Genomic DNA, 24,023 nt, shown 5'->3' with positions numbered 1-24,023 from the left:
ATTGATTACTGGTGTTTAATAAAATAATTAAGTAGACTTATGCACAACATTACTAATGATTAAATCATTGTTATTCATTACTGGTCATTCTTAATAAGCTCCTGTTCAATCACAACTAGCCAAGGATACAGCTTTGTTTGTGCTAAAATTGGTATATGATTAAATTGACAAATAATTGATATGGTAAATTGATAAATTGATATGGTATATGATTAAATTGATGTGATAAAATTGGTATATGGTATATGTGGTAAAATTGGTATGTGGTAAAATTGGTATATGAGAAATTTCAATATGTCTATCTTTGAAGCTGATGAATTATCTCTTAAATTATTATTTTAAAAAATTGTTTAGACTCAATACTGAGTCTCCTTGTCTGATGTTAGTTGACATGAAGTGAAAGATGAGAATATTTATGTACCGGAATCAACAACAATTAATTTTCATCTTCTCTAAAAAAAATTGTTGCAAGGTGACCAATACTGAGTCCCCTTTTGAGTATTAGTTAATAGTAATTTGATGGAAAATGTCGGTTCTCACTAAAAGGGTTTCTCCACCGTCCAATTTTTTGCTAACAATGTTAGATAACAGGTATTTGTCTGGACAGCGGCAACAAAATTGTCAGCTAACAGAAATATTTTGCTTTAAATTCTCCAAAAATTTTCTTCAACAAATATTCGATTTGTTAAAGATATACTCTTACAGTGCTAGCCAACAGTTTATAGTTGGACAGTGGAAAAACTATTCTTGGAAAAATTGTTAGCTAACAGTTTTTGTTGGAACGGTGGAAAACTCCTTAAAATTGGGCCTTTGGTAGCCGGGTTTATGCTCTTTAGTGTCTAAAATTGGAGCAGGAGTTTGCTAATTTTGGGACCTAAAACTGAAGCCGGGACACGTGATTGGTAATCCAAGTACCCCAGGAAATCCATAAACCAAATTTTCTCCTATTCTAACGTTTAAAGAAAGTTTAGTCCTGACCTGTTGAACCAATTCATAGAAATTGAGAAAGGGAGATATTGTTTTTTTTTTTTTTTTTTTTCTTTTTGGGTAAATTAAGATACAGAAAAGCTATGTTTCAAAAGTAGGAAATGTAGTAAGTGGGAGTTCTCCTCTACTCCCAATTAACGTGACTATTCCAATCGTGAGAAGTAAATTGACCTCATTTCTTTTCAGCTGACCACAAGATCTTGTTATTTTCTTTGAATTAATTTTTGTTCGTTCCTAGAAAGGCAAAGAACCTACTATAATGTGGGCATAACTACAATGCACAATCTTATTAAATTACTTCTAAATCTTTAATTTCTATAGACATAACTTTTACGCTTTGGGAGCTTTCAGAATAGAAAGCTTTGAATTTTATTAATTTTTTTCCATCCTTCTTAATTTAGTTTTCTTAATAATTCTGATTTGGTACAAATTGTCACCCCCTAATTCTTAATTCTTTAATCAGTTTCTTATATTAATAGCGGTTTTCTTTCTAAATTAAAAAATGGTGTTAGAATAAACTTATGCTTGTAGCGAAATTAAGATTTGGAGTTTTTTAGTCCAAAAACACAATAGAATATTCTTTTTTCACTTTGGACTGGCAACTTACAAACAACGTTAGCTAAATACAGTTAAACACTGTTAACACCATTACCTTTACGTTTTGTAGATTGTTGAGCTCCAAGATGCTCTGGCTTTGAAGGACCATAATTTTTCAAGACAAACTGAGTTACTAAAGTCTCAAGCAGAGCGTGATATAAGTGACGGGAAGAAACAAATAGAAAAGCTTATCCAGTCCCATTCAGAAGAGATACAGCGACTGAAAAACTCAAACGAAACAGAAATGAGTAAGTTTATCATTTTTATAGTCTACTTCCTCAGGTAGACGAAAATTGGTAATTGTTGCTAAAAAAAAGGTACAGTGATTAGAAGTTATGAACGATAACCTAGTTTCTCAAAAGTCCAATCAATATTGGGAGCACGATCATGAATGAAGTATTTATTTTGGTCAATTTAAGCCTTTCATATGGATCTTACTTACTTACTCAAGTCCCATCCATCCTCATATGACGTTTTGGGGGAGCTCCTTTCGAAATTTCATGGCCCAGTGCTCGATATGCCGTTTGGTCAGGTGCAGTTCTAGATAGTTCGGTGATATGTTACGGATCAAAGAGGTCAGTCCACCTCTTACGAGGCATCAGCAGCATGTGATCCCATTCAAAGTCTTCTTCAGGCAGTCAAACAGTGTCTGTTACAGCAGACTTCCATCGTCTGGATATTAGAATATAGTCAATCATGTTTTCAGTCGTTCCAACGGGTGATCTCCATGTAAACTTCTGTCAGTGTCTGTTTTTGAAAGCGGTGTTGGTGATATATTGCATTTTCTCTAAAGAAGTCAATTAGCCGTTATCCCCTTGCATTAAAACGCCCATGTGTATGTAGCCCATGACATCTTTCCGATTGGCATTGCTACTGCCCACCATTGCATTGAAGTCACCTATGATAATTAGTATATCCTTTTTGGGTATCTGGTCAGTTAAACTCTATAATTGGGAGTAGAATTGATCACACTCCCCTTCACTTTGGGCAGAGTCCGGAGTGTATATCTGGACAAATGAGAGATGTGTGATGTGTCCTTTCAGACAGATGGTCGCAATTCTTTTCGATATAACAGTAAAGTTGGTCACTGACCTTCTGGCAGCTGCAGAGAGAGCTGTCGGTGAGCATTGTCGATACATCCTGACAATAGGAAAGTGGTTCCAAGGATATTTTCTTCTCCGGCTCGTGGGAGGTGCGTCTCAGCCAGGCCAACCACATCTCATTTGTACCTATAAATTTCTTTCGATAGAAGATTGATTTTCTCAGGTTTTGGTAAGGTTCGAGCGCTAAGTGGGCCAGTATTAAAAACATTTTTCCTTAATATTAGTGTCGTCCCGTCACGGGGTCTTCTTAGCCTATGAAGGTCGTACGGTACGTACCGTACCGTACCGCGTACGGTAACAAAGGTCATTGGTTACCCAGAGATGGTTTGATCCAGAGATGGTCAGAGATGGCTCGAAAGATACTTTGATCTTTCGAGTTTCCGGTCATATTCATATTTAGAATGGAGTAGGTTTCTTGGCTGATTCGTTGACAGGGGTAAGCCACTCCTCTCCGTCAACTTACAAAGACCGTTGTCCATGTGTGGATCTTCCGCCCTTTTTCAGGTATCCTCCTACAGAGGATCCTCCCACGATGGTATTTTTCGTCACTATACAATCCCACCCATTGCTAGGAGAAGGCTTGTAACTCACGGGACTTGTCCACACGCCAGTGAGCCCTGCCGAGTCCTCGAGTGCTGATACACTTGAGGGTTCTTCTTCATCCTCTGCTTTTATTTATGCCCCCGGGCGAGGGTTCCCCAGTTTCAATTATGGATCCTCAGAGACTTGGTCCCCCCTTGGTCTACGCCTCCGATGGAGGTACTCTGAATGTATTTAGAGCGTTCCCCTATCCGCCACCTGAGGACGCGCCTGGGGGACGTCCCTGCTGAGAAGAAGAATCAAAAGACAGGTAATATGGAGCTGCTGGACATGTAAACCTATAAAATAGATTGAATGGATTTGGTTCAGTAAAACTATTTTCCTTTCATTTATTTCTATTTTGACTATTTTATTTTTATTTCATTTATTTAATTTGAGTTGTTATTAAAAACAAATATCGTTCCAGATGATGAAGTATAATGCTACGTGTGTTTCTCGTTGTATGTAATTTCAACCTGGTATATGTATCACTCTCCAACTCTTAGCTCTTGAACTAATTTTGTTTTTAAATTAATTTATTTTTATTAATTACCTTATATCTATTAGCAATTTTCGTCGTTGTTTTGTGGCATGCCTTTGCAAGCTTATCTTTTGGTGTTCTGCTAATTGATTTTGTATTTTGTTTTTCGCATATTCTTGAACTATTGCTCCTGCTACTATTTGCCATAAGAGTTTTTATACCTTTGTTTAACCTTTATTTAAACTAATACTTCATAGGCACAATCTTAGTTTTTGTTCAGAGGGCATGCCTAATTATTCTTTGAGTACGGAGGATGAGGGGGCAAAACTAAAGAAAAATATTTTTCCTTGCCACTAAAGGTAGATCTCTTTTGATAACTTTGAGCCTTAAAGTTCCCCTTTGTTTCCCCAAAACGATGTTTTTGTTTTTTCCCACATCAAGAACTTATATCTATGTTACATTCCATGAGGAGGAAAAATTATATTTTCGAAGGTAAAATATTTTGTCTGAATGATTAAAATCTGCCGAATTTCTATTTAATAGACTTTATTTTATGAGATTTGTATTCTGTATAATATTATATGAAATTCTCAATTAATATTCAGATTCTATCTGTATTTTTTTGTTGTTGTTTATCAGCTTGAGTTCTCAACTTTTATTTGAAAACCTTTCAGTTAAATTATATGAATTACACCATGATTTAGGTAAAAAAGTTCACTGGCTGACAAAATTTGGACGTTGTCTATAGTTGTTTTTTCCTTGGACATCTCCCAATGTTTTGTTTCTCTTTTATAATAAATGACCAAATATTAGAAAATGTACTAAACCATAGTCTGTTAAAATTGTCTTCAGACATTTATTTCTTGGCTTGGCTTTTCAATTTCCTACTGCTTAACTTGGCTTTTCAATTTCCTATCACTTCTAAAGGAAGAGCCAGTCAAAATGTTAGTACAACGATAAAAGTTTTCATATAATATTTAGATTACGTTTTTTTTTTTATGCTGTTCATCAACTTGAATTTTTATTTCAACTTTTGTTTGAAAACTTTGTCTATTAAAGTATATGAACTACATTATGATTGAGGTAAAAAAGTTCACTGACTGACATAACTTGGATGCAGTTCATAACTGTTTTTTCTTGGACATCTCCCAGTATTGTGTTTCTCTTTCATAATCAATGACAAAATATTAGAGAAATGTACTAATTCATGTTCCCTTGGAATTTTCTTGGAAATTTGTTTCTTCAGTTATAGGGCCTGCTAACTTGGCTTTCCAATTTCTTACTGCTTATAAAGCAAGAGGCAGTCAAAATGTTAATACAGCAATAACTAATTTTCATATAATATTTAAATTGTATTTGATTTTTTTTGCTGCTCTTCATTAGCTTGAATTTTCTAGTTCAATTTTTGTTTGAAAACTTTTTTCTTTTTAAGAATATGAACTACCCTATGATTGAGGTAAAAAAGTTCACTGACTGACAAAATTTGGATGCAGTCCATGACAGTTTTTTCTTGGATGTCTCTCTATGTTGTGTTTCTCTTTCATGACAAATGACAAAATATTAGAGAAATCTAGTAATATATAGTATCTTGAAATTGTCTTGCAAGAATCGTTCGTTCAGTCATAGTAACTTAGCTGTTTAAATTCCTACTCCGTGTGAAGCAAGTGCCTAAATTTTTTTGCTATAATGATAACGTCAATAATTATTTTGGGGTTTTGTTACGCCCGGGCTATTCAAAATCTTCACCTGTATGTATCAAATTTGTAAATATTGAAACATCTGACTCTGCTCAAAGCCCGGTTCCACTCACCATGTTCACCGAGGGGCCATGAAGCCTTACCGCCATCCCTGGATAAGAACGACAAATTGTTCTTTTCTATCTGTTCTGAAAAGATTCAGTTTTGAAAGTTAGTCTGTTACGAAAACAAGAACACTGGAAAGATTATATACAACATTAAATAATGTCTTAATGTCGACGAAGACTGACGAATTGCAAAAAATCTTGCTGTGTATCAGTCTAGCAGGGCCATTCAATAGATAAAAGGTCCTCAAATGGAGTGGGGAAAGCTCACAAGTCACTACTGATATTTCTTAAGAACTTTGCATTAAAGAGTTAAGAGTGAATCTAAAAAACAGAATATAGTGGAAGAGAATAGTGGGCTGCTATGTTGGAATCAGGCGGCTTAATGCTGCTATGTTTCTCTAGTAGTAGGAGTTATGCTGTCTTTTATGTAATAAGGTCAACTAACACTAGTCTACGTAAAAACTAACAAATGTCAAAATTGACTTAGATATTTTATGTTAAGTTAAGGAAGAGTACTTATTCCTAGGTTAATTATTTTTTTTGAATAAGAGATCAAATTAAGAATTTAATTCTGCGTTTCTACTTTCAGATAATCTACTACAAGATTGTGAAAATAGAATAAGTGCCAACATTGAATCCGCAGTTAGAGAGAAATTGGAACAGAAGAAACAAGAACTAGAAATTTTTTACGATGAGAAAATTGAGTCCCTTACTAAACACCATCAATCACAAATAAGTAAGAATCTCTAACCTATTATTTGTTTTGGCCAGGGCAACCGTTTTCATCCTATAATACGGATAAGCAGATTTCACAAGAACAACAAAAAGCCATAATTATTTAGATTGTTCATATTCATTTGTGAATTAGTTTTTACATTAAGTATTGAGGGTCAATGAATTCCAGACTTCCAATAGAAGACAAATTCTATCCTTTTCGAAAAGTCATTTTTTTTAGATCAGTTTTCATTTTTCAGCATACTATTTTCAGCTTATATAAGCAAACTGCTCCATCATAGACGGCCAGAAGAAAACTGACTGTCTGTTCTACTTCCTCTGTCTAGTCCAACCAACGAGAAAAAGATGCTAAAAAGGCAGCGGAAAAAAGTAGTAAAATACGGTTAATAAAGTCGAAGTGGTAAAAAGTGAGCTTTAATTTCATTGTTTTACGTCTGTGAAGTATTTTCTTAAGTCAATTGCACACGTATTAAGCGTATGTTAGAAATGAAAGCATAATGTTAATCAGTTCATAGCAGATTTTAACTAGTTTATTTACTAAGCATTGAGGGTCATGAAATACCAGTATTCCAGGAAAATGTATTTTATGCTTTTCAAAAAATTTGTGTTTTTTAGATCACAGCATACTTTTCTCAGTTGTATAAGCAAATGATTCCAGACAAAAGACAACTGACTGTTAGTTCTATTTCCTCTGTCAACCCACGAGAAAAAGATAGTAGAAAAGTAGTAAAGAAGCGATAAAAGGGCGGTATAAAGTGGTAAAACATGGTTAAAAAGAGGAAGTAATTAAAAAAAGTATTTAATTTAATTGTTCCACGTCTGTGAAGCATTTTCTGATTCTCTTGTATTTCTCTGTTAACTTATAAGCCAAAAAAGGAACAATATTTTATCTAAATCATTTTTATAAGTAGTCGCTCTGTTTCTCTGTGGTGCAGCTATTTGCCAAGCTGGTGTTTTTCTATGTCATGCCTAAGAAAAAGTGAGAATCCTGGCTAAACGCTGTGTTTGGTGATATATGAATTTCCATTATATCGACATTTTCACTTTCGATGTTCAATATACCGGTATCGATATTCAAGAGCAGTTTATCCCCAAGTTACTGATGATGGCCAAAGTTATTTCATTATCTGTGATATCTTCTGAAAGGGCTGTTCAATTTGAAATGTTGCGTGACTTTTTGGTTTCACACCTAATTTGCGAATGCGAACCCCGAAGAAGATATTTTATTCTCTTCTGATGCAGAATTTGGTGTCTTTTCTTCTTTGTCATTACTAAACTTTCCTTTTTTGAATTAGCGACCAAAAACAGAATACTGCCACTTCACTGAAAAGACAAAATTGACACGACAAAGCACGATCAGGAGCAGAAAGTCCTTAAGTACCCAGCAGAAAATAGAGGACTAATTTCGTATGGTCTCAGCAGTCTATCATCGGCCATGAAATCAGTGAATTTTAGTATATAATGTAATTCTCTCAAAACAGTAAGTAAGAGCAGGTTTCAGTAAAGTGCTAGTTTTTCAGAATTCTAGAAATTTAGAAAAATATTACGAGTCTGTTTATTTGAACCAATATAACAAATATATGATTCATAAAATGTAAAGTAATAATTTTTATTAGTTTTAATTCACCCTCGCTGTTTTCTTCCATTAGAAGAACTTTAGTTTTTCTTAATTATTTTTTGTCTGTTTTTACGTTTGATAGATATACAGAATTAAACCATACACAAAGATTTTCGTTTCAAGGCAATAAAATTATAGAAGTGTCACGAGTTTTGCTAAAACACGGCATCATACATATATATGTTTTGCTTTCATATGCATAGTCATATATAGGCTTTGCTTCACATTCCTCTTAAGCTTTCCCTGGAAAATATGGAATTTTGTCAAAAAATCTATATAATTCTAGGATTCTAGAATTCCAGAATTATAGTTTTAGTAAAACTATGTAGTATAGTTCAGTCATGGCATAGAAACATTTCAGCTTGTCAAATAGCTGAACCACAGAGAAACAGAGCGACTACTTACAAAAACATTTTAGATGAAATATTGTTCTTTTTTTGGCTTAAAAGTTAGCTCTACAGTGTTGGAGTAGCCTGCTGCTCCTGCTAGTCGGTCCACAATTTATAAAACTTATTAGTGAGAGGGGAGGGAAAGTATACTATATGAAGGATTGTAACACTGGGGTTTAAGGTTTTCAACCATGGAAACTATGACGACACTTGTTTCAAACTATCTAGCCCTTCCATACCACTTATGGCACCGGAAAGTTTCTTTTTTGGTGCAATATGGCAGTTTATGATGTTGTTATGAAGACGAATTTAGCAAAAGCACGAATATATAAAACTTCGTTTTTAAATAAGCCCTTAAACAGCTCTCTATGACATTGCAGTAGTCTGCTTGTTCAGTTAGTCATTTGAAGGTCTATGAAAAATGTTAAGGGGTTTGGGAGGAGGAGTATACAAGGGGGAGATTATAAATATGAGGTTGAGGGTTTCCATTATAATAGTACCATATCCATTCTACCCAGTTTTTCCATCATAGAAATGGTAACCAAAGTGCACTGTAAAACTGAATCTTGTGCTCTACAAAAAAAAAAAAAAAAAAAAAATTATTTAAAGCCGTTTGTTTTTATTTGTCATAGCATCAAAAAAAATCACCAAAATAACCAAGATTTCTGAAAAGAGCTAATGAATATATATTGACAGTTTAATATATATTTTGCGTCTGAAAATTACTTTTGTTTCAGTAAAGCTCAAACGCATTTCTATTCCTTAGCTGGCATAACCCTGGTAGCCCTTCTGCTGTTAGTGGTAATTTCTCTTCGTTTTAGCTTCTGCTTGTATATCTGTTATAATTTATGTTCGTTGTCGATTTGATTTATTTTATTGATAGCAATTTATGTTTGTTTTTATGCTTGAGTTTTTATTTGACTTCATTTCTGCTCGTCGTTGGTTTAATTCAGCTCTTTACTTTTCTTTGAAAACTTCTTTCGCGGAAATATTTTTAGTTAATTTTTGTTTGCTCTTATACAATCCTGAGTATAGACAAATATTAATTGACTGTCCCCCTCAACATTCCCTCGATATGCACCAAAAGCTTCAACTTAATTCTCTTAGCCATGAGACACTGCATACACACTTTTTTGTGGAGGCGACTGTATACACATCTGGATACAAACGGTTTATTTTGATTTAAACCATAACCCCCCACAACGTTCCCTGAAAATTCCAACTTGACACCCTTAGCCATACCTGAGATTACAGATATACCCATTTTACAAATTTGGGTGCGTATAATGACTTCTAATTAAGTTCACCAGGTCTCATGCCCTGAAAAAATCCAACTTAATACCATTAGCTGTTCCTGGGATGTTGCACAGACGCGCTATTGGCAATCTGAATGCTCATTTGAATTAGTTCAGGGCATGACTCTTTTGACTTGGTTCAAAAGTAGGATTAGTAGTAGTAGTGGCAGTAATAATAACAATAGTAGTGGTAGCAGTAATAGTAGTAGTAACAGTAGTAGTAGTAGTAGTAGTAATAATCACATTAGTAGTAGTAGCAGTAGTAGTGTTAGTAGTACTAGTAGCAGTATTAGTAGCAGTAGTAGTAGTACTGGTAGTAGTAGTAGTAGTAGTGGTAGTAGAAGTAGTAATAGTAGTAGTAGTAGTAGTAGTAGTAGCAGTAGCAGTAGCAGTAGTAGTAGTTATAGTAGTAGTAATAGTAGTAGTTTTAGTAGCAAAAGTAGTGGTAGTAGTAGTAGTGGTAGTAGTAGTAGTAGCGGTAGTAGTAGTAGTAGTAGTAGTACTGTTAGTACTGGTAGTAGCAGTAATAGTAGTAGTAGTAGCAGTAGTAGTAGTGGTAGCAGTGGCAGCAGTTGCAGTTCCTGCCACAGTTGTGATTGCAATCACAGTCGCAGTCGCAAGTAGTCGTAGTCGCTAGTAGTTGCCGTCACAATTAGTCGCAGTGACAAACAGCTGAAATCGCTGTCTCCAAGTAGGCACAGTTGCAGTCGCAAGTAGTGGTTGTTTGATATGGTCACATTTACAGACACAAGTAGTTTCAGTTGCAAGTAATTGCAGTCGCAATCGTGAAAATTCCTAGTCACAGTCGCCAGTAGCCTGAGTTGCAACGGCAAGTAGTTCCAGTTGCAATCGGAAGTGTTCGTAGCTACAAGTAGCCGCAGTCGTTAGTAGCGACAGCTGCATGTAGTGGTAGTGGTAGACGCAGCTGGAAGTAGTTTCAGTGGCAGTTAGAACTAGTCACAGTCGCAAGTGGTCGCAGTGGCAAGTAGTTGCATTCCCAGTCGCATGTAGTCAAAAGTGGTCACAGTTGCAGTCACAAGTCGTCTGTTTTGCAGTCGCAATAAGTTGCAGTCATAGTTTTAAGTTGTCGAAGTTGCAACAGCAGTAGCAGCAGTAGTAGCAGTGGTAGTAGTAGTTGTAATAATAGTAGTATTGGCAGTGGTAGTTCTAAAAGTTACAATTTAAAACCCTTAGCCGTTTCTAAGATATTAAAGATGCCCCCGTTTGATAACCTGGATGCATATAATGTCTTATGATTAAGTTGGACACCCCCATGATCGTGCTGCCTCTGAAAGTTCCTTCTCATTTTTTAATCTATTTTTAGGGTAAAAAAAAATCATACGAAATAACTCTACTGACTATTTTGGAAACCCGTTATGCTTATAACAAAATGTAGTTTTATCAAAAACCAAAATCATCAGTCATGCCAGAAAGAGTGGAATGTAGAATCAGCATTAGGTTTATGATTCAATTTCGTAATTGCCTATTCGCTTGTCTATTGTACAATTCAGCCTACATGGTATGCCCAGCTCCAGTCGGTTTAAGAAATAAGAAGAGGTTTTGTATTGTCCTGTCATTGATATAAACCTAAAAAATATAAACATGTTGTTAGATATCGAATTTGTGTTAATTTATTAATGTTTTGCTTCAAATTCTATTTGTGTTTTCCTTGGAGATGCCTTGCAAAATTTAATCGAAGAAGAGAAACAAGACGCACTGACAATGTTAGAAGAACATTATAGAGGGCAGCTCCTCATGCTTCAGGATCATGCACATACTCTGCAGAAGAAAATCACCGAATCCGATGCCCAGGTAATCACTTTGTTTTCCATGAAAAACTTAGTTATAGATCTGAAACATAGTCTAATTAGTAGTTATCAAATAGTTCAAATATTGGATATTTGATATACTGTTGATACTTGAATTATGCAGGCTTATCTTAGTTTTGACAAGATTTTTGAAGAAACAAAATTTTAACTGGGGGAGGGGGGCAAACTGGGGTATGGGGGGGGGCAAACTGAGGTTGGAAGGGGTAATTGCCTCCCTTGCCACATCGAAAATTACGTCCCTGATTTGGAGCTACATATTCTTAGATTATACAAGGGAAAGAACATGCAGAGCTAAAATTAAATGTCATTGCTTTATTTTATCAATCTGTTCAGGTGATGATAGGACGTCACCATATCCCCTTAAACGACTTTAATTCACAAGAGGAGAGGATTTCCTTGCAAGGGGAGAGGGAAAAGGAAGAATAAAAAATGAAGAGTGCTCAACAATTGACAAGGTATTCGATCTTTTTTTTAATATTATTATTATATTGCCAAAATAAGCGTTTCTTTTACGAATTTTTTAAATTTTATTTGAGAGAGGTCAAACCCAACGCAACCTTTTTAGGTGTTCCTTTGCATCACCATTGTAAAGAATAAGCAAAGTAAAAGAAAAAACTCAATGCAAAATGTTAAAACTGACAGTTATCAAGTGCGATTTGGATTTAGCCGGTCAAAATCAGCGATGGAAGATTTCCTGATATAAAAAATAAAAATAATGTATGCTGGTTTCATGGCCTCATATCAAATTCATAACATTTACCTTGGCTACATTATGACGTTGATCTTCGCCTTGTTCCATTTTCATTCAAATATAGTCCTTCAATTATACAGCTTACGGACATAAACTTTATACATACACATCTATATATATATATAGATATTTATATATATATATATATATATATATATATATATATATATATATATATATATATATATATATATATATATATATATATATATATATATATATATATATATATATATATATATATATATATATATATATATATATATATATATATATATATATATATATATATATAGATTATAATTGAATATCTTTTTACAAATATTGGATTACAGAACACAGGGCCAACGTCCAGAAAATTTTGGGTAAAAACATTTTCAAGCTGTTTTTAGGTAGCAAATTACCAAAATATTTGTAATTGTGCGTGTTTTTGCAATTTGGGGAGAGTTAAAACCCATACTCCCTCTTACTTATCCTGCAGGAGTGGAGCTTTGACGGAATAAGTCTTAATCAAATTTCCCTTACCGAACGTCAATACTGTTTAAATACACGAATTCTAGTGATAGTCGCAGTGTTGTGTGCGTGATGTATTTATTCTGACTGTCTAATTCATGAGCAGAATGTTCAAGGAAATTCTAGGCTGATTAGTCAAGGCTTGAAAACTACTACTACTACTACTGCTTACCATTCACCTCAGCACCAAGCCGCCTGAAGCCAACACAGCTGCGCACGCTCGTCCTCTATCCCAATCTTCTCAAAGTATCCCTCTTTACACCCTCCCAGGAAGTTCCCATTTCCTTTAAATCTTTCTTTATGCATCCTCTCACGCCAACCGTGGAATACCTCCTTTCTCTTTAGCCCTACACGGTTGGCCGAAAAGGACAGTCTTCGGCAATCTGTCATCCTTCGTCCGCAGAACGTGCCCTATTCATCGCAACCTTTCTCTCATTATAATGATAATATATTTCAAATATATTATTGACTGCTTTTTCTCAAAGGGTTTCTGAAAAAAAAACCTACCATAATTTACTGGGTCAAACCCTAACGGTGGTTCCTGAGGCTTAAACGTATAATAAGTGTTTAGTAGATCTTTCCTAAGAATTCCAGTCGGCTGTCAAATTTTTGTCCTTGTTGTGTTTAAGAAAAAGAAAAAAAAGTTTCTGGGAAGGATCGAATTTTTGACACCTAAATTGTTTATCTTGGCACCAGTGATTAGGGGTGTTAAATGAGACTACTCAAATCTTGGTGTTAATTCCAGGAAAGACGTAGATAAAAGTACTAAACAAAAACGTGAAATTCTATAAAAAGACCTCGATAAATAAAGTCATCCATAACATCGAATATATTCTTAATAACTTCTCTTTTGAGCATTGCAAAGTATATATGCATAATTCTATAAAGAAAAATTGCTTCTTTTCTGCATAGACTTTGGTGTCGTCAGTCCGCGAAAATTAGGCGGGCATTATGTATTTTTCAGTATCTTGGGGGGGGGGGGTTGGAAAATTTGTTATTTTTGTCAATGAAAATAAAAGTAAGGTGTATTTTTTTTCAATGAAAATTTTCCAAAGAATGTATGTTTCAAAATACAGGGGGAGGAGCACATGTCCTTTCTGCCTCTTCCCAACTAGCACCAATGATATACTCCAATATAAATTATTTATAATTTAAATTAAAATATATAATATAAATTAAATTATATAAATTAATTAAATTATGAATTTGTCCTACAGTGCTCACTAAATGGGTCATTGCCTAATGTTTTGAGAGACCTTGAACTTATTTGAGTTGTATTTCTACAATCTACGATGAAAGAAGACTGCCAGTAATTTAGACTAAAAAATAAATAATAAATAAACAAAAGATAAATAAAAATAAATAAAAAATGATAAAATAATAAAAGACAAATAAAAAAATAATAAAAGACAAGAAATTTTCTTCCTGAAATCAATGCCACCATCAGCTATAAATATTTCTCGGTTCAGTGTTTATTAAACTTTACCGAAGTTGGAAAAATTAACTTTTTCAATTTTTTTTAAGTGAGTTATATTATAATTCAAAATGTCATTGCTATCTCTCGAAATGGAATTTTTCACCCAAAAACCTTTTGAAAAATGCAAAACTGCTCGCCGTAAATTTTTTTTTCCTGACACCCGATTTAAATGTATTCCGTCACCATTTCCCTTATGGGAATGACCCTGGAGATATATCATATGACCCTACATAGTTCTAGGGTCAGGAAAGGTTATAAAATCATGGTTCTTCAAAAGATTTTCATTTATAGTAATGTAGTCACACCCAAACTTCAAAAAAACTTCCAAGCCTTAACTCTTTACGCTGAGTTATGAATAATAGTTAAAAATATCTCTTATCTGAAGGGAATTACTCCTTGGCTCGAGGTAATTCCGTATCAGATTAGTCTGTTAGGCTATTATGCGCACCTGGAAAAACCTGATAAAGATTGATTGTGTATAGGTTATAGGTTATATATCTTATGCATCATCATTAATAATGAATATACTTATAACCCAGGCAGAACAACAGTAAATAAAATAAAAGTGGAGTTAAAACAGGCAAGAGACGAATCAACTATCAAACTGGATAGGGCTGTGGTGAGGGGATAAATGCGCACAAGCCATACCTGTTTGTTTCTATACTGCAATTTTGAAATTACATCTGATACACCGAAAAAGTCACAAGGAACCCTTTTTCTATCCAAGGTTTTTTCTGTCCCACAATTTCTTCAAAGATGAAATTATGATGAATCAGTTTTGTAGTCTAGCGACTATTTCACTGATTATGGAACTGATCAAGTAGTCCGTGCTTCCATTATTCCTTAATTATTCGGGCTTTCCACAAATTTACTATTTCAAATAACCCCCCACTGAGGCACCAAGCTATCTAAGGGCAGCACAACTGCACACGCTCCCCCCCCCCAAAGAGTTGCATTTTATCCTCTACCATGAAGTTCTAATTGCCCTTGTAACCTTGCTTATGACGTCCTTCTATCCCAGTAGGGGCCAATCTGATTTTATTTGGCATCAGGTGGACGACCAAAAAGCACAATATTTGGTAATCCGTCATCTTTCATCCATAAAACTTGGCTGTCCTATCCTATTTCGAGGTGCCCTGTTTTTTGGTTCGTTCTAGTGAATGACATAAAGGTACAATCTTTGGCACTCTGTTAAGCTTCATCCGTAAGACTCGACCTTACGTCCCTGTGGAGGTGTAACCTTCTTTTTTATTCGTTCTAGGGAAGGACAAAAAAACACAATCTTTGCAACTTTCTCATCCTTCATCCGTAATGCTCAGCTTTCCCACCTTGTTTGGGGTTGCCCCTCTTTTTGGTTCGTCCTAGTGAATGACCAAAAAGCACAATCTCTGGCAATCTGTCATGCTTCATCCGTAAAACTCGGCCGTCCTACCCCATTTAGGGGTGCCCTTCTTTTTGATTCGTCCTTGTGAATGACCAAAAAGCACAATCTTTGCCAGTCTGTCGTCCTTCTTCCGTAAAACTCAGCCTTCCCACCTCGTTTGGGGTTGCCCTGCTTTTTGGTTGGTCGTAGTGAACGACCAAAAAGCACAATCTCTGGCAATCTGTCATGCTTCATCCGTAAAACTCGGCCGTCCTATCCCATTTCGGGGTGCCCTGCTTTTTGATTGGTCCTAGTGAACGACCAAAAAGTACAATCTCTGGCAATCTGTCATGCTTCATCCGTAAAACTCGGCCGTCCTACCCCATTTAGGGGTGCCCTTCTTTTGATTCGTCCTTGTGAATGACCAAAAAGCTCAATCTTTGCCATTCTGTCATCCTTCTTCCGTAAAACTCAGCCTTCCCACCTCGTTTGGGGTTGCCCTGCTTTTTGATTGGTCCTAGTGAATGACCAAAAAGCACAATCTTTGGCAATCTGTCATCTTTCATCCGTAAAACTTGGCCGTCCTGTCCTATTTTGGGGTGCCCTGCTTTTTGATTGGTCCTAGTGAACGACCAAAAAGCACAATCTTTGGCAATCTGTCATGCTTCATCCGTAAATCTCGGCCTTCTTATCCCGTTTAGGGGTGCCCTTCTTTTTGATTCGTTCTTGTGAATTCCCAAAAAGCACAATCGTTAGCAATATGTTATCCTTCATCCGTAAAGCTCAGCCTTCCCACCTTGTTTGGGGTTGCCCTTATTTTTGATTTGTTCTAGTGAATTACCAAAAAGAACAATCTTTGGCAATCTTTTATCTTTCTTCAGTAAAACTTGGCCTTCCTATCCTATTTAAGGATGCCCTTCTTTTTGATTCTTCCTTGAGAAAGACAAAAAAGCACAATCTTTGGGAATCTGTCATGCTTCATCCGTAAAACTCGGCCGTCCGACCACATTGTTGGGTGCCCTGCTTTTTGAGTGTTACTAGTGTCTGACCAATAAGAAAAATCTTTGGCAATCTGTTATCCGTCATCCGCAAAACTTAGCTGTCCAACCTGGTTTTGGTTTGCCCTGATTTTTGATTCGTTCTTGTGAATGACCAAAAAGCGCAATCTCTGGCATTGTCTAATCCTTCATCCGTAGAACTCGGCCGTCCCACCTTATTGGGGTTGCCTTTCTTTCTGAATGGTCCTTGTGACCGACCAATAAGCAGAATCTTAGGCAATCTGTTATCGTTAATCCGTAAAGCTTGGCTGTCTTATCATCTTACGGGGTGGCCTCTTTTTTGATTGGTCCTAGTGAATGACCTAAAGGTACAATCTTTGTCCATATGTCTTCCTTCATCCGTAAAACTCTACGTTCCTTCCACATTTAGGGATGCCCTTCTTTTTTATTCGTCCTTGTGAATGACCAAAAAGCAGAATCTTTGCCAATTTGTGTTCCTTCTTCCGTAAATGTCAGCCTTCCCAACTTGTTTGGGGTTTACCTGCTTTTTGATTCGTCCTAGTGAATGACCAAAAAGCACAATCTTTGGCAATCTGTTATCATTCATCCGTAAAACTCAGCCTTCCCACCTCGTTTGGGGTTGTCCTTCTTTTTGATTCGTCCTTGTGAATGCCCAAAAAGCACAATCTCTGGCAATCTGTTATCCTATCCGTAAAGCTCAGCCTTCCCACCTTGTTTGGGGTTGTACTACTTTTAGAGTCATCATTGGGAATGACCGAAAAGCACAATTGTAAGCAGAATGTTATCCTTCATCCGTAAAGTTCAGCCTTCCCACCTTGTGGGGGATTTTTCTTCTTCTTGATTGGTCCTTCTGAATTTCCAAAAAGCTCAATCTTTGGCAATCTGTCGTCTTTCATCCGTAAAACTCGGCCGTCCTATCCCATTTAGAGGTGCCCTGCTTTTTGATTCGTTCTTGTGAATGACCAAAAAGCGCAATCTTTGGCGATCTGTTATGCTTCATCCGTAAAACTTTACCGTCCTTTCCCCTTTTGGGGTGCCCTTCTTTTTGATTCGTCCTAGTGAATGATCAAAAAACACAATCTTAGGTAAACTGTCAAGATTCATCCGTAAAAGTCAGCCGTCCAACTTTGTTTGGGGTTTCCGTGCTATTTGATTCGTCCTTGTGACAGATCCAAAAGTTCAATCACTGGCATTAGGTAATCGTTACTCCTTAAATCTCATCCTTCCCACGATGTTTTGGGTTGTCCTTCTTTTAGATTCGTCCTTGTGAATTACCGAAAAGCACAATCTTAGGCAATCTGTTATCCTCCATCCGTAACTTTCAGCCTTCCCACCTTGTTTGGGGTTGCTCTGCTTTTTGATTCGTCCTTGTGAATGACCAAAAAGCTCAATCTTTGGCATTCTGTCATCTTTTATTCGTAAAACTTGGCTTTCCCACCTCGTTTGGGTTGCACTTTTTTTTGATTCGTTCTTGAGAATGACCTAAGAGTGCAATCTTAGTGACTCTATCATGCTTCATCCGTAAGTCTCTACGGTCTTATCCCATGTAGGGGTGTCCTTCTTTTTGAGTCGTCGTAGTGTCTTACCAACAAGCAATCTCGATGCCAAACTGGCTACCTTCCTCCGTAAAACTTATCCGTCCAAACTCGTTTGGGGTTTCCCTTCTTCTTGATTCGTCCTTGTGAATTACCAAAAAGCACAATCTTTGGCAATCTATTGTCCTTCATCCGTAAAACTAGGCCGTCCTATAACATTTAGGGGTGTCCTGCTTTTTGATTCTTTCTAGTGAATGACCAAAAAGCGCAATCTTAGGCGATCTATTATGCTTCATCCGTAAAACTCTACCGTCCTTTCCCATTTCGGGGTGCCCTGCTTTTTCATTCGTCCTTGTGAATGATCAAAAAACACAATCTCTGGTAAACTGTTTAGCTCCATCCGTAAAGGTCAGCCGTCCAACTATGTTTGGGATTTCCGTGCTATTTGATTCGTGCTTGTGAAAGATCCAAAAGCACAATCTCTGGCAATATGTGATCCTTCATCCGTAAAACTCAGCCTTCCCACCTCGTTTGGGGTTTTCCTTCTTTTTGATTCGTTCTAGTGAAAGACCAAAAAGCACAATTTCAGGCAATCTGTCATCCTCCATCCGTAAAGCTCAGCCGTCCCACCTCGGTTGGGGTTGCCCTTCTTTTTGATTCGTCCTTGTGAATGACCAAAAAGCACAATCTTTGGCAATCTGTTATAATTCATCCGTAAATCTCAGCTGGCCCACCTCGTTTGGGGTTGCCCTTCTTTTTGATTGGTCCTTGTGAACGTCCAAAAAGCACAATCTTTGTCAATCTGTCATCTTTCATCCATAAAACTAGGCTGTCCTATCCCATTTCGAGGTGCCCTGCTTTTTGATTGGTTCTAGTGAATGACCAAAAAGCGCAATCTTTGGCGATCTATTATGCTTCATCCGTAAAACTTGACCGTCCTTTCCCATTTAGGGGTGCCCTTCTTTTTGATTCGTCCTTGTGAATGACCAAAAAGCACAATCTTTGGCAATCTGTTATCCTTCATCCGTAAAGTTCAGCCTTCCCACCTTGTTTGGGGTTGCTCTGCTTTTTGATTCGTCCTTGTGAATGACCAAAAAGCTCAATCTTTGGCATTCTGTTATCCTTCATCCGTAAAACTCAGCCTTCCCACCTCGTTTGGGTTGCCCTGCTTTCTTATTGGTCCTAGTGAATGACCAAAAAGCACAATCTTTGGCAATCTTTCATCTTTCATCCGTAAAGCTTGGCCGTCCTATCCCATTTCGGGATGCCCTGCTTTTTGATTGGTACTAGTGAACGACCAAAAAGCACAATCTTTGGCAATCTGTTATCCTTCATCCGTAAAACTCAGCCTTCCCACCTCGTTTGGGGTGGCCCTCCTTTTTGATTCGTCCTAGTGAATGACCAAAAAGCACAATCTTTGTCAATCTTTCATCTTTCATCCGTAAAATTTGGCTGTCTTATCCCATTACGGGTTGGCCTCTTTTTTGATTGGTCCTAGTGAACGACCAAAAAGCACAATCTTTGGCAATCTGTCATGCTTCATCCGTAAAACTCGGCCGTCCTATCCCATTTTGGGGTGCCCTTCTTTTTGATTCGTCCTAGTGTTAAAAAAGAAATATCTCTGGCACAATCTGTACCTTCCTCCGTAAAAGTCCGCCGGCCAAATATGTATGGGGTTTTCCTTCTATTAGATTCGTTATTGTGACATTTCCAAATGCACAATCTCAGTCACTGGCTTGTCCTTCATCCGTAAAACTCGGCCGTCCTATCCCATTTCGAGGTGCCCTGCTTTTTGATTGGTCCTAGTGAACGACCAAAAAGCACAATCTTTGGCAATCTGTCATGCTTCATCCGTAAAACTCGGCCTTACTGTCCTGTTTTGGTGTACCCTTCTTTTTGATTCGTTCTTGTGACCAAAAAGAACAATCTTTGGCAATCTGTTATCCTTCATCCGTAAAACTCAGCCTTCCCACCTTGTTTGGGATTGTCCTGCTATTTGATTCGTTCTTGTGAACGAACCAAAAGCGCTATCTCTGGCATACTCGGATCCGAACTCCGCAGAGGTCTTCTGGCCACATTTGTTTGGGATCTTCTTTAATTCATAGTCTTTCTTGTTACCTTTCCATAATCAGACACTCTGTCAATAGGTTATCCTCATTCAATAAAATTTGGCTGTCTTATAACAGTACAGGATGCCCTGTTGTTTGATTCGTCATAGTGAATGACCTAAAGGCGCAATCTTTGGCAATCTGTCATTCTGCATCAGTAAAACTCGACCAACCTTCCTCATTTAGGGGTGCCCTTCTTTTTGATTCGTCCTTGTGAATGACCAAAAAGCACAATCTTTGGCAATCTGTTATCCTTCATCCGTAAAACTCAGCCTTCCCACCTTGTTTGGGGTTGCCCTGCTTTTTGATTCGTCCTAGTGAATGACCAAAAAGCACAATCTTTGGCAATCTGTTATCATATCCGTAAAAGTCAGCCGTCCCACTTCGTTTGGGGGTGTCGTGCTTTTTGATTCGTCCTAGTGAATTACCAAAAAGCACAATTTCTGGCAGTATGTGATCATTCATCCGTTAAACTCAGCTTTCCCACCTTGTTTGGGGTTTCTTGTCTTCTTTATTCGTCCTTGTGAACTTCCAAAAAGCACAATCTTTGGCAATCTTTCATCTTTAATCCATAAAGCTTGGCTGTCCGAAAACAGTTCGGGGTGTCCTGTTTTTTGATTCGTCCTAGTGAACGACCAAAAAGCACAATTTTTGGCAATCTGTCATGCTTCATCCGTAAAACTCGGCCGTCCTTTCCCATTTTGGGTTGCCCTGCTTTTTGATTCGTCCTAGTGAATGACCAAAAAGCACAATCTTTGGCAATCTGTTATCCTTCATCCGTAAAACTCAGCCGTCCCACCTCGTTTGGGGGTGTCCTTCTTTTTGATTCGTCCTTGTGAATGTCCAAAAAGCACAATCTTTGGCAATCTGTTATCCTTCATCCGTAAAACTTGGCTGTCCTATCCCATTTCGGGGTGCCCTGCTTTTTGATTGGTCCTAGTGAACGACCAAAAAGCACAATCTCAGGCAATCTGTCATGCTTCATCTGTAAGACTCGGCCTTCTTACCCCATTTAGGGGTGCCCTTCTTTTTGATTCGTCCTTGTGAATTCCCAAAAAGCACAATCTTTGGCAATCTGTTATCCTTCATCCGTAAAACTCAGCCTTCCTACCTCGTTTGGGGTTGCACTGCTTTTTGATTCGTCCTAGTGAATGACCAAAAAGCACAATCTTTGGCATTCCGTCAGTTCTTCATCGCTAAAAGTTATACTAGCCATGTTAACCTTTCTTTCACTACATCACTAGAATGCGGGATCGTAACAAATTTTTCTTAAAGGTTGTTGTTTGGTATACAGTCAATCAAACAGGTACCTGAAATTATCCTTAGAGAACTGGAAAATTGCCAATTAGATCTCTGGAAAATATTTAACAGACTTAATATCCCCCTGCCTTTTAAGAAACCCACATTTCAGAACTATGTTTGACAACTTTTATTATAATACTCTACTATTTGTGTCAGTATTTTAAAAGGGTGTATGTTGTTAAAACTTGTTGAAAAAGTTTCTCCAGACAAATAGCAGGCAAACTGTAAATTCTTAAATAAATAAACGAAAAGATTTAAACTATTATTTTTTTCCCTGAAAAAGACTATGTCAATATAAAACGAACAAATATTAATTAAACCAACTTTTTCCACAAAATAAGTTTTTGAATGAAAAGCAAATTACTCTATTAAACTGAAAATGAGCAAAAATTAGAACCTGTTATATATATTAAATTATTATAATATTATATTATATAATATATATATATATATATATATATATATATATATATATATATATATATATATATATATATATATATATGTATATATATAGATATATATACTATAGTATATATATATATATGAGTATTAAGATAAAAAAAAAAAAAAAAAAAAAAAAAAAAAAAAAAAAAAAAAAAAACAACTGTCGTCCTAATCCAGCAATTGAGACAAATATGCACTTGAACGTGACTTTCATCTTACTGATCTATCCAACTACCTAGGACCAAACAGTATACCGGAACCATCAACCAAATAGAAATGTCCAAATCCATGTAAAGTCGTTATCAATTAATATAAGTCGTGGTAAATTTACATGCAAAAGCACCTTAATCTAGCAAAATATTTCCAAGTAAAACATTCCATTTAGGGCTCATCAGAAGAGATACCACCTGCCTTAATGGTTTTTGAGGGTTTACTTTGTTAACCCGGCACAGTGGAGCCTCTACCATAAGATCTATATGGTATCCCTGTGTCAGGTAAAACTTGTGAAATACATGCATACTAGTCGAGCTGTTAAAAATTAAATACAAAAAGTGTTTCAATGTTTTCTTGGTAAAATTCCAAAGGCCGGTGAGTAGAGACCATTCTGGAACAAATGAAGACTGCTCCAGATGTTTCTTTTATTGGTATCTGGAACCAATTACAGATTTAAAGATCCTCAAGCAAGTTTGAAAACCATCTACAAATTCAAAATTCGAAAAAAGAAAAGTGAAAGAGAAATTATATTAAAATATCATTCAGTATTTCTTTACAATTTTTTGTATATTTACTTACAAGTTCATGATACATAAAACTAAATTTTTTGAATTGCCAACTAAATTTTTTGGCAGAAAAACCTCCTGAGATCAGTTTTTCGGTCAGCTTTTTACATCAATTTTTAAAATATGTGTAATTACTGCATATTTTTGTATACCTAAATAATTGGGAATAATAAGCTGAATAAGTGATATTTGAATGTATGTTACTTTCAAGGAATATAAAATTAATTACTTCAAAATTAAAAACATCCGTTTTATTATATATTTTAAAAATAATTTTTTATTATTTTAAATATCATTATTTAAATCTGAGAAATGGTCGGAGTGTCCCATTCCATAGCTAGGCTCCAGAATTAACTCTTGTGAATAAATATTTTTTGAAATTTCAATAAACTCTGCACAATTTATTACTAAGAGATCATCCCAATATCTTTTATTATTTGAAAGGTTATACTTTACATTGCATGAGCTGTTTGTCTTTATCATATTTTTGTATTCTAATTGACTTAAAAACAAGTCCGCTATGAGTGGACTTGCATAACAACCCATAGGAATACCTATAGTTTGTTTATATAAGTTTCCATTAAATCTTATAAATGTATTAAATAGAAAAAATTCCAATAAATCACATACCATATCCAAGCTACAACATCCTGAATTAATAGTACTTCTAAAGAAATTCGTCCATCGGGCTTTTTTATTAAAAGTATCAATTTTCAAAAAATCTGATTTTAGACAAAAGAAAAAATTTCTTTATCACCATTTTCAATTTTTCGAATACTAAATTAAGTGACAAATTTGTATACAGAGTAGTAAAATCAAATGAATCGACTCTTTTAGCTGAAACCATAGCCAAAGAATCTATCACTTGTAACGAGTTATTAACTCTCCAATATGGGTTAAAGTTAGAAATATTTTTAAGTCCGGAGCAATATGCTTTAAATTTATTTCTAATTTCTCCTAAAATGACAGATAGGTCAGTAGCCGCAATTCTGGTTGGACACCTTGCTGCCCCAGCAATAAAACGTGGTTTTGGTGGATATTTATGAAATTTTATCGTCCAATATAAGAAAGGAAACTTTTTATCATTATCATTTATTTTAATATTGAATTTTTTCAAAATTCTTTCTTCTATATTTTCAATTAGCCTATTCTCCTCCATATGGGCCTTTTCGTATGTATTTGTTGTTTGTAACTCTTTTGATAAAATATCACAATAGAGTTTCTGACAAATTATGGCAAAATTATTGCTAGCTTTATCAACTGGTACAAATACAAATTCATTCTGTAAATTTACAAGTGCTTGTTTCATATT

General features: G+C 35.9%; 1 protein-coding gene across 2 annotated transcripts in view; it reads left to right on the top strand.

Moving 5' to 3' along the window:
• The window catches only part of LOC148953458 (uncharacterized), a 216,483-nt gene that overhangs the window by 171,320 nt on the left and 21,140 nt on the right, over positions 1–24,023 (top strand). For both annotated transcript variants that reach the window (XM_089087689.1, XM_089087688.1), the window contains exons 8-10: positions 1,655–1,832; positions 6,141–6,287; positions 11,264–11,400. In XM_089087689.1, the coding sequence (XP_088943815.1) occupies positions 1,655–1,832; positions 6,141–6,287; positions 11,264–11,400 (462 nt within the window). The remainder of the gene's footprint in view (positions 1–1,654; positions 1,833–6,140; positions 6,288–11,263; positions 11,401–24,023) is intronic.

This window comes from Artemia sp. Qi Xiang Cuo, chromosome 4 (assembly GCF_049724085.1).
Source record: "Artemia sp. Qi Xiang Cuo chromosome 4, ASM4972408v1, whole genome shotgun sequence".
Taxonomy (NCBI): domain Eukaryota; kingdom Metazoa; phylum Arthropoda; class Branchiopoda; order Anostraca; family Artemiidae; genus Artemia; species Artemia sp. Qi Xiang Cuo.
This window is presented reverse-complemented; position numbering and strand designations above follow the sequence as displayed.